Source organism: Pseudonaja textilis, chromosome 1 (assembly GCF_049901715.1).
Source record: "Pseudonaja textilis isolate UNSWEBS1 chromosome 1, rPseTex1.2, whole genome shotgun sequence".
Classification (NCBI taxonomy): domain Eukaryota; kingdom Metazoa; phylum Chordata; class Lepidosauria; order Squamata; family Elapidae; genus Pseudonaja; species Pseudonaja textilis.
In genome coordinates this window covers 84776233-84788495 of record NC_141990.1, presented here as the reverse complement: position 1 = coordinate 84788495, position 12263 = coordinate 84776233, and the positions used below count along the sequence as shown (strand labels likewise).

Genomic DNA, 12263 nt, shown 5'->3' with positions numbered 1-12263 from the left:
TCTTATAAATGTTTTCTTTATATGCTGTTGACATTGTCATTTTATAATTTTGAGACCACAATTTTTGCCATTTCTCTAAATCCCATATCCAAAATTTTTCCCCCAAGCAATCATTGTTTCTTTAACTTGTTCTTTTTCTAACTTAATTTCTAATAAATATCCATACCATTTTTTAATCATCTTTTCATCAGTACCTGTCAAGATCTTATCTGAATCAGTCAATTTATCATAGAAACCTTCTGTTTTGGAATCTTTATCATATCTAGAGCATATTTGCGCATATGAAAACCAATTCATCTTTATACCTTGTTCCTCTAGTTTTTGCATAGATTTAAGTTCACCCTTTTCATTCAGTATTTCACAATATCTAACTGTTTGTTCCTTTTTATATGTTATAGGATAAGAAAATGCTTCAATAGTCGATAGCCAGACTGGAATTTTCAAATAACGTTGCCTTTTAGTCTTCTCCCAATTTAACCACAGAGCCTCCCATATATAATGTCTTCTAAAGTACCCCTGTGTTTTAGTTCCCTTGTACCATAAGAAGTCATGCCATCCCAACAACAAATCATGTCCTTCTAATGTCAGCAATTAGTATTTCTTAATGTTATCTATTCCTTAACCCACATCAGATTTGTAGCTTGATAGTATAACTCCCAATTAGGGAGGCCAAATCCTCTTCTTATTCTAGCTTCTTGCAAGAGTTTTAGTTTTATTCTTGCTTTCTTACCCTGCCATATATATTTCAACACGATTTTATTTAGATCTTCAAAGTAATCTTTCCCTAGCCTAATTGGAATCGTTTGAAACAAATATAAAATTCTGGGTAATATATTCATCTTGATTGTTGATATTCTCCCTATTAATGATAATTGTAAGTTTTCCTATTTTGCCAAATCTATCGCTATCTGTTGCTTAAGTTTAATATAATTATTCTCTTTAAGTGTGCTACATCTTGCTGTCAAATATATCCCCTAAATAATTGATCTTATTTATGACCTGAATTTTCAAAACATCCGTCAATTCTTCCTTTTGTCTTAATAACATATTCTTTGTCAAAATCTTTGTTTTGTCTTTATTTATTTTCAGACCAGCTACCTTTCCATATACCTCTATCTTTTCTATCAGTTTTGGTGCTGTTTCTAATGGATCTTCTAAAATGAAAACCAGATCTTCTGCAAATGCTTGCAGTTTAAATTCTTCCTTTTTAATTTTCATCCCTTTTATAACCTTTTCTTCTCTAATATTTCTATTTAGCACTTCCAAAGTTAACATAAACAACAGAGGTGAAAGTGGGCAGCCTTGTCTCGTTCCTTTTCTTATGTCAATAGAATCCGTCAATTCTCCCACTATCATTTTGACGTTTGCTTATGATATATAGCTTCTATTGCATGGATGAATTTTTTACCAAAGCCCATCTGCTCCAACCGTAATAACATAAATCGCCAATTCACATTGTCAAAAGCCTTCTGTGCATCTAAGAATATAAAAGCCATTTGTTTTTAAGGATGTGCCTCATAATATTCCAGAGTGTCCAAAATTATTCCCATATTATCTTTAAGTTGTCTCTTTGGCAGAAATACATTTTGATCAGGATGAATAAAGTTATTTAAGTATTTTTAGAGTCTTTCTGCCAATATTGAAGCAAAAATTTTGTAATCTGAGTTTAATAGGGAAATAGGTCTATAGTTCTTGATTTGTAGTGGGTCGGCATCTTCCTTTGGGACAAGTGTAATATATGCTTCTGACCATGACTTGGGTATCCTCTTCTTTGACATAACTTCATTCATAACTTCTAACAATGGGAGATTCAACAATTCTTGTAATGTCTTATAAAATTCCACTACAAGTCCATCTGGACCTGGTGCCTTTCCATTATTTTGCTTCTTAAGTGCTTCAGTTAACTCCATCTTCGTTATATTATTTTCTAACATTATTTCAATCTCTAGGTATCTAGGGTAAGTTAGCATTCTTTAAGTACTGTTTAACTCTTTCATCATCAATATTTTCTTGTATAATTTCCCATAATAATCTTGTATGATTTTTTTTTTCTTCTCTTTAGTTCCATAGCAAGCTTGGCCTTGATCATCTATTAATTGCAATATTTCCTTGATTCTCTCTCCTTTCTCAGTTTATATGCTAACCATCTACCTGGTTTATTTGCGTCTTCAAAAAAATAATTCTGCTTTGCACCTCTGATTTTCTGTGCTAATTCTTCTTTTTCCATTAATCCCATTTTATGTTTAATTGTATCCATTTTTAACTTAATGTCCTTTTTCTGTGGCATTTTCTGTAACTCTTTTTCAAGCCATTTATACTCATCCTGTAATGTCTTAGAGGCTAGTTTTTTCATAATATTTCTTTTCCTTGTGTAATCTATTATCAAGCCTCTGGCATATGTCTTCATTGTATCCCATACATTCTGCATTGATGTGTCTTCTTTTTTATTTTCTTTGAAGTTCTTTCTCCATTCTCTGTATAAAGTATTTTTCTTTTAGTATAGTGTTATTTAAGGTCCATCTAGATCTTCTTCTTTGTCCTTTCCATTTTATTGTCATTGGATTATGGTCTGCTTAGGTACTTGTTTCAATATCTATTTCTTGGAGATTAGTGATCAATTCTGTTGACATCTATATCATATCTATTCTGGACCATGATGAATGTCTTTTTTTAATAGAAGGTATATTGCTTGGTCTTAGCGTTTCTTTCTCTCCATGCATCTTTTAAATTTATTTCATCTATCATTTTAAAAAAGGAACTAGGGAGAGTCTTTCTGCTTTGCTTTGTTGTTTTCTGTGTTGTATAGTCCAGTTTATTATCTACTATTCCATTGAAGTCTCCCATCATACAGATATTTACATAGTCCAATTCAATTATTTTCATATGTAATTTTCTTGATTTTCATTCGGAGCATAGATTGCTATCAGGAATGTTTTCGTATTGTCCACTATTTCCACCATTAAAAGTCTTCCATCGTCATCCGTATGGTTCAATTTCGCTGGAATAGTATCTTTAATGTATAAGACCACTCCTCTTTTCTTACATTGTGTCAGAGAAGAAAATATTTTCCCTGTCTTTGGCTGTATCAATAGTTGTTCATATTGCTTTTAATATGTACTTCTTGTAGGCAAATTATTTAAAATTTTAATTTCTCTAATTTATGGAAAGTTTTCCTTCTTTTAACAGCTGAGTTAAGTCCATTTATATTAATTGTAATCAGTTTTTTCTCTTCCATGATTATACTTTATAAGTAGGTTTTGCAGCCCTGGTAGATCTTAGTTCTCGTTCTCTAACTTCCACATTTCTGCCTACTGCACCTTCTTCTTTTTCAATCACTGCTTGACAGTCCTCTTGGAATTCAATTAATGACATTTCTTTTTCTGTCTCCTCCTCTTTCCCTCCAAAGTATTCTGTATAAAATAATTCTGCTTTCTCAATTGAGTCGATTCTGTGCCTTTGTTCCTGCCATGTAAAAATTAAACCTTCTGGTATCAACCATCTATAATTCACCTCTTTTTTGAGTAGTGTTTTAGTCAAGAATTGATACTCTCTTCTCATCTCTCTCACTCTCCTGGGTACTTATTTCAGAACCACAATCTCCTTATCCTTGTATTTCAGTGTTTTCTCTCTTGCTACCTGTAATAGCTTTCTTTGTAAATATAATGTGAACTTCTCTTGGAAAACTATTTCTCATTGCATATCTTGTGAAAACTCAAAAAACTTCATCTATTCCATCCATCACCTTCTCTTTTGTTATTTCCAGTGCCTCAGCCATTATCTCTGCCAAATTTTGTCCTTTTTCTTCCTCTATGTTTTGGAATCTAAGATAAAATTCTGATCTGTCCATCTCCCATCCCAGCATCCCACTTTTATCTTGTTTGACGACAGTTAATCTGCCATCAATATCTCCAATCTTCTTATCTCTTTGTTTATCTTCAATTTTTTGCAATCTCTCATAATACTTCATCATCATTTGTTGAATATTCTTCACCTTTTCATCAGCTAGTTAAGCATGTTCTGAAGATCTCAAAAGCAAATATAAACATTGGTTTATTTGGGTTGATTGTAATTATAAAAGAGGTAGGCAAAGTTTTTTAAATACTTTGTGAGTTCCTGACATATCTTAACATAATGCAGTGTATACATGCTGGGCTTAAGAAGGCAAACATGATTGATAGAAGACTTCCATGAAGTAGTAGGGAATAATTTGTCTAAGTAAGCAAGAGGAAGACAGAATCAAACAATCTTTATATTGTTGCTAATAAAATGACATGAATGTGCCCATGAATACATTCAGTTAAGCAGGGTCTTCATTGCATCAATAAAGAGGCTGTTTAACTGTATTAACTTTGTATTAACTGTATTATTTTTGGGGAATGATGTGAAATATATGGAAAATATTCATCAATATCTTCTTGCAGATCACCCAGAAAGAAGGTTCAGAAATATAAATGTCAGATAGTTTTTTAAATACTTTGTGAGTTCCTGACATATCTTAACATAATGCAGTGTATACATGCCAGATGTAGGAAACGAGATGACAAAAATAAGAATTCCACAAATGGAAATTCTTAATTCTTAATCAGAGTTATGTTTAAATACCAGAACAGAATAAATAAATTGCAGTTGATTTTTCCAAGGCAAACCACTAACATGAGGGGGAAAGCCCTTTTCTGTAGTCCAGATTTGATTCATATGCCTGGATGCTAGGATTTTGAACATTGGATCCATCAGCAATGAAATATTTTTCAACAAAGCTTAAATGACCTTTTTATAACAGGCAAATAAAATTGTGGATATTTAAACCACCCAGTAGAAAATGTTCCTCCAGCAGCAAAGGAAACAGAAGACCAGAAATTGGCACCACTGTAGCCAAAGCCAAAAGACCTTCCTAGAACCATGCCATTGTTTTTTTTCTTAAACCTTTGACTGCATTTTGACTGTTTTGAATTTGTCAGCAATACACAGCTCACTGTATTTAAACTTTTGGGGTTTTTTTTTAATATAAATTTTATTTGGGTTTTCACAAAAACATAATACAAATAAAACATCTTTTTTTGAGAATAGCATGATCCCGGGCTATCACTTCTTCATACAGATACAAACTCAATTTCATATTCATCTTTGTGTTCTATTCCATATCTTATTACTGTTTTAATATTTTGTCCATAATTTTTGCCCTCCCTTGGTTTTCTCAACTTTATTTTTAATTATCTATCTAAATTCAATTATATATCTTTTTCTAAGTTTCAATGTCTTTCCAATCATTATATTTATACTTTTGTCTGTCCTGTTTCAATTTCATATTATCTTTTCTCATTGGACAAATTTTCCCCTGTAGTTATTAATTGGAGTATGACACCTTTATATCTTTTAATTTTATCCATTCAACTCTTATTTAAACTTCAATTTATGCCTTTAAAATTATAACATTCAATATAGTACATAACTTCCAATCGAATTCTGCTTGGTAGATTCTTAAAATACACACTATGTTCTTTAAAAAAATTATATATATAAGACAATAGTAAATAAAACACTCATTCCATTTCAGTTCAATTCTATAATTAATATTAGTTAGAATCTTAACATCTTTAACATTTCTTTTCAACTGAATATCATACTTCCTTGTGAACACTTATAAACTTTCAATAATTAATTCTTTTTTTCAAATCATTAATAATTAAAATGTTCCCATCCTTTCCTAATTTCATTCTCTCATTCACTTTATTTCATTTATTTATTAAAACATTCCACTGCATTACAACAAGTGTTTTATCCATCTTTTTAATCATACATTGTTTCATATTTTCTAAAATTATTTCTATTTCTAATATAACAATACTATCTTATGTACCTTTGCAGAAACCCTTTTTCAATTAAATTTTCACTCATTATCTCTAAAATAGGCTTATACTTTCAATCCTTATACCTTTTCCCTGTTTCTCTATATCTTGTTTCTGTCTTTTATAACTTCTTTTCCTTTCCTTCTTCCCACTCTTCTTCTCCCTCCCCTTTTTGCCCCCTTGTCTCTCTACTTCTAATTCTCTCTTCTGTGATCCTCTCTTCTGTTGCTTCCTAATATTGTAATTATATTTCAAACTATTCTTTTTTTTGGTTGTTTTTTCAAATCTTAAACTTTTCACTTTTCCCCCCTTTCCTTTTTTTCCCCACATAAAATTACTTGATCATTAAAGATGGCTTCTTCTTTGTCCCAACCTTCTTGTTCTACAAGTGTTTCTTGTTGTCTGTCATAGTTCCAGATCTCCATCTCTAAAAATTGAAATAACGAAGCCTCTTCCTTCTTGTGCATCTTCTTTCTGTTTTTTAAGTTCCATTTTCAGTTCTTCTAAAAGTGATGCCATTTTAAACACTTTTAAACAACCACCTGATTGATTTTAGTCATTTAAATCCAATAGCCAAAAATCAAAAAATCACCAAGTAATCCAAATAATCCAAAGCTGTTTCTTCTTGCTTCTTTTTTCCACTTTCTCTTCCTGGGGTTCTATTATTTTGTTACAAAGTTTCAGTTAAAATGTATCTTTTAGGAATCTTGTTAAAGTTTCACTGTAGGTTCCTTTTAGTTCCAGGCAGTCTCCTCCATTTTTCCAGATCTCGCCCTTTTATTCTTTTTCTCTCCTTTCTTGCTTTAAAGAGTTTTTGACTATCCAAAAGTCTTTGTTATCCCTTTGATATTTTATTTTCAGCTTAAATGCCTGTTGATGTCAAAGTGGATTTTTGTCAATTTCTTACTCAAATCTCTTAGCTGTCAGTATAAGGAAAGGAAGAAAAAAAAAAGACAAATCCTTTCCCTTCCCTCTCCCCTTCACTGCTTCAAAGTCTTCTTTGGGAACAATGTTATTTTTCATAGTTCAAATTCCAGGGTACCTTACATTGTTGCTTTTTCAGTTTAACCCGGTCAACCAAACTTTCTCTTCTTATCTTCCTCCTGCACATTCTTTTCTTCTTCTTTGAGGTGGCCATTTCTGACTACCGCTGCAACCGCCTTCAGGAAAGGGAGTAATGGCCAGCTGAGGAGGAGAGATGCGGCTCTCCTCAACCCTTCTGGTGGTCTCCCCACTCTTCGCCACCTCTGTGGCATGGCTTAGCCCCGAATCCAGCTGACTCGGGGTGCTCCAGCGGCGAGCATGAATCGAAACCATGCACGATCACGGATTTTGGTCCGTCGCCAAAGAAGCTCAAACCGGAAGTCTTAAACTTTGGTTTTAACCAACCTCAATTGTTTCTGTATTGTGTATTTCATTACTATCAGATTCCCTTGTACTCCTGCTATAATCAAAACCAGAATATGAACATCTTTGAAAAGAGCCCATAATTTCTTAGAATTTTAAGGTAGTCAGCTCTCCACAGCTAGCAATTAAAAGGGTAACGAAAGGGTCATATTTCCTTGCATACTATGGTATAACAATGGCAGCCACTAGTCTGGGTGATCATTTTTATAATTATTGGGATTTTCCAACACAGTAAAATTATACCGCTCCCCAAAAAAGTCAAAAGAATAGCAGTATCAAAATGAATTTGGCTTCATAGTGTAGTTGCATTTCAATACATATTTATTTCAGAGAAAGCCTCCTGAATAAACTTTTTTAGAGTTAGCAAGAAGCCCTGAAATGGTAGACTATTCGGATCAAGGATTAAACTACATCAACTATTTGCTGAATGTTTACTTGCAGATAAAAGTATGTTGTAGTATTCTAACTTAAAAGAATAGCAGAAAATGTACTTATTGTTTGTTAATTGTATATGATAAGATATAAAGAAATATCTTTTTATAAGATAAAAAACATTACTTTTTTACTTTTTAGAAAAGTAAATTGTTAATTTTTAAAATCTGAATAAAATGTAGCTTGTTCAAAATGTAGCTTGTAGCTTGTTCACAAATGAACCATTCTAATTCTTACCATTGTACCTCAAAATGGGTCAGGTTAATACTTCCCTGCATTTCAAAGGGATGCAGGTTAATATACAGGTGAAACTCAAAAAATTAGAATATCATGCAAAAGTTCATTTATTTCAGTAATGCAACTTAAAAGGTGAAACTAATATATGTGATAGACTCATTACATGCAAAGCAAGATAGTTCAAGCTGTAATGTGTCATAATTGAGATGATTATGGCTCACAGCTCATGAAAACCCCAAATCCACAATCTCAGAAAATTCAAATATTGTGAAAAGATTCAATATTCTAGGCTCAAAGTGTCCCACTCTAATAAGCTAATTAAGCCATAACACCTGCAAAGGGTTCCTGAGCCTTTAAAGGGTCTCTCAGTCTGGTTCAGTAGGAATCACAATCATGGGAAAGACTGCTAACTTGACAGTTGTGCAGAAAACCATCATTGACACCCTCCATAAGGAGAGAAAGCCTCAAAAGGTAATTGCAAATGAAGTTGGATGTTCCCAAAGTGCTGTATCAAAGCACATTAATAGAAAGTTATGTGGAAGGGACAAGTGTGGAAGAAAAAGGTGCACAAGCAGCAGGGATGACCGCAGCCTGGAGAAGATTGTCAGAAAAGGCCATTCAAAGTGTTGGGGACTTTCCCAAGGAGTGGACTGAGGCTGGAGTTAGTGCTTCAAGAGTCACCACACACAGACGGATCCTGGACATGGGCTTCAAATGCCATATTCAGATAACAGATAACAGATAATCAGAGTTGGAAGGGACCTTGTAGGTCATCTAGTCCAGGGGTCACCAACCTTTTGGACCTCAGGGACCACCAAACTCATAATTTTAGATCCCAGGGACCACTAACTGGTTCTGTGGGCGTGGCCTTATTTGTGGGTGTGGCTTGGTGGTCATGTGACTGGCTGGGTATGGCTTGTATGTAAATATATTTATATAAATATTGAATTTGTTTTAAAAAAAGAGCAACTTTTACCCAAAATCAGGCACAGCAGGCAGGCAGATTGAGTTGCTCACAGAATCACAGATTCATTCAGAAATCTATCTATCTGCCATTGGCTAGCTCAATCTGTCACATAAAATTTGCTTGCAAGCAAATTCATAAAATTTGCTAGCAAACTCACAAAATTAATTCACAACACACCATATATATAAATATTGAATTTTTTATATGAAAAAAGCAATTTTTACCCCAAATCAGGCAAAGCAGGTAGATTGAGTTGGTCACAGAATCATTCAGTGATCTATCTATCTGCCATCGGCTAGCTCAGTCTCTCAGATTTGTTTGCCTTGAGTCTGCACTGAATTTGCTTGCAAGCAAAACTTCAATCCTAAGGGAAGCAGAGCCGAAGATCTAAAGACTAGGTAGAAAGCAAGAAATCCAACCATTTCCTGCTTCCTAGCTAATCTAAATCTCCCAGCACAGCAGAATAGATGATGGTCGGAAAAAGGAAAAATAGCAATTTTAACAGGCAAGTTTGCTGGGTAAGGAGTGAGTGTGTGGGGAGCATTCCTGCGGGCCATGTGGTCAGCACAGCCTTGTGTTTCTGCGCAGCCTGGGTTAATTGCTTGGAGGGGTGCTCTGGGGATGAGATTTCTCTATGGCCCACCAAAATTTTCTCAAGGCCCACTCACTAGTGGATCGTGGCCCACCAGTTGGTGACCACTGATCTAGTCCAACCCCCCACCCAAGCGGGAGACCCTATACCATTTCTGACAAATGGCAGTCCAATCTCTTCTTGAAAGTCTCAAGTGATTCCTCTTGTCAAGCCGCTCTTGAACAACAAACAACGTCAAAAGTGTTTTATTTGGGCTAAAGAAAAACAGACCTGGTCTGTTGCTCAGTGGTCCAAAGTCCTCTTTTCTGATGAGAGCAACTTTTGCATCTCATTTGGAAACCAAGGACCCAGAGCCTGGAGGAAGAACGGAGAGGCACACACTGCAGGATGCTTGAAGTCCAGTGTGAAGTTTCCACAGTCTATGTTGATTTGGGGAGCCATGTCATCTGCTGGTGTTGGTCCACTGTGCTTCATTAAGTCCAGGGTCAATGCAGCCGTCTACCAGGAGATATTGGAGCACTTCATGCTTCCTTCTGCAGATGAGCTTTATGGGGATGCTGATTTCATTTTCCACAAGGACTTGGCACCTGCCCACACTGCCAAAAGCACCAAAACCTGGTTCAATGACCGTTTGATTACTGTGCTTGATTGGCCAGCAAACTCGCCTGACCTGAACCCCATAAAGAATCTATGGGGCATTGCCAAGAGAGAGTCATGAGACCAAACAATGCAGAAGAGCTGAAGGCCGCTATTGAAGCATCCTGGCCATCCATAACACCTCAGCAGTGCCACAGGCTGATAGCTTCCATACCACGCCACATTGAGGCAGTAATTGCTGCAAAAGGGACCCAAACCAAGTACTGAGCACATATGCATGGTTATACTTTTCAGAGGTCCGATATTGTTCTATGTACAATCCTTGTTTTATTGATTGCATGTAATATTCTAATTTTCTGAGATTGTGGATTTGGGGTTTTCATGAGCTGTAAGCCATCATCATCACAATTATGACAAATCATGGCTTGAACTATCTTGCTTTGCATGTAATGAGTCTTATCTCATATATTAATTTCACCTTTTAAGTTGCATTACTGAAATAAATGAACTTTTGCACGATATTCTAATTTTTTTGAGTTTCACCTGTATGAAAGAAATATTTTTATTGAAATGTATCAATAAAAGTAGTTGAATTTTTTATTTGGTTGGAACCTTTGAATTTTGTTAACATTCAAAAATCAGAGTCTTGGTAGGCACCTTTTTAGATCAACAACTTGATTTGATAAAGTGAGCTGTAAAAAGCTCATACCTTTTAATGAAATATGTTACTCTAAATGAACTATCAGACTTCTCCTGATATTTGTTTACCATAGACTAACACAGCTCTTCTCATCTATTGGGAAGACCAGTAAATTAAAAACAAATTATGCAGAAGAAAAATTAAAATATTCACTTTCTTGTTTACATGAGCATTTCAAAACCTGGTGTTTTTCTTTTTTCCTGTGTGTGATCAGGTATAGAAGAAGGAAAGGGAAAATCTAAATCAGACTGAACACAACATAAAAGAAGAAAATAGAAGACCTGCTGCTATACGAACAGCATCTCATAACATCAAAAGAAATTTCAAAGAGGCCATTTATATTAACAGTGCATTCAAAATACTTTGTTTTTTAAAACGGGATGTTGATTTTATAATCTTCTTGATACCTTTGCTACAACATTGGAGGAATTGTGGAACAGGTATACCTCATGTGCTAAATATAACATTATTTATACACAGAGGGAATGTGTGTGTGTGTGTGTGTGTCTTTCCGAATTAAGGAAGATCTATTTTGTCTTAGACTTGAAAATATTAGAAAAGTCAAACTTGAATCATTTGGGTTAAATCATAAAGCTGCATCTGTGAAAGGATGGATAAGCCCCTTTGAACAAATTCAGGACTGTTGATTATGAATCAAAGAATTTTGAGTTGCTACCAGTACATCTGGATACAGTGGGATGTACCTGAAGCATAGGGCATTCAGGTTTGGGGATTGTCTGTGAGGTATTTATGAAGAAAGAAAGGTCAGTGAAGGATCCCTCTGAGAAATATAAAACAAAAAGGGAGCATCCTTCATTTTTCAGAACCTCTTTTTAAATAATTCATTGAAGAATAATACAACTTCTTCAAGACAAGGAGTTGGTTTAACTCATGATACCAATCATATCGTCTGAAAAAATCATCTGTAATTGAAACAATTGTATATAATTTCTTGCATATTAATAAAGAACATATTCCTCTCTCCCGTTACCTGATGGCCAAATGCTTTTCTCTATTCAGGTATCATGATGAGCTCCCACCACATCAAGAAATGATGAGGTTCATTCCCATGAGGCTTTTTGTCATTAAAACTTTTCCTAAACGAAAAATAACTCATGGGATACTGCTATTTAATAGTTATTTATAACTTGGTTTATAATCCATATTACACAAAGAAAACTGGAATAGAGATGCATCTAATGGGAACAACTGAATTAGGACTGGTTATGGTGCCCAAATGATTCAGAACGACAGAGGGAGCAATGAGCATGCAATGTGAGAAATAAACAGTACAATACAAAATTTTGGGAGGCCTGCTATAGCGTTGTACACTAGAAAGTCGACTGAAATGTTCCAATCGTGCCAGAAGTATTGTTCTTGAAATAGACTGCATGTTGATTCAAATTAGTATTAGTAACTTCACAGTTTTGAAACAGATAGCTTCCAACACACAAGTACTTGTGTGTGTATGTAACATTTGAATGT

The 12263-nt window shown here is 34.5% G+C and overlaps 1 protein-coding gene across 1 annotated transcript in view; it reads left to right on the top strand.

Annotated features, from left to right (window-relative positions):
* AIG1 (androgen induced 1) overlaps positions 1-11768 on the top strand; it is an 82407-nt gene extending 70639 nt beyond the window's left edge. The window contains exon 6 of the mRNA XM_026705604.2: positions 10993-11768. Coding sequence (XP_026561389.1) covers positions 10993-11030 — 38 coding nt within the window. The 3' untranslated portion in view covers positions 11031-11768. The remainder of the gene's footprint in view (positions 1-10992) is intronic.
* Positions 11769-12263: the final 495 nt, after the last annotated feature.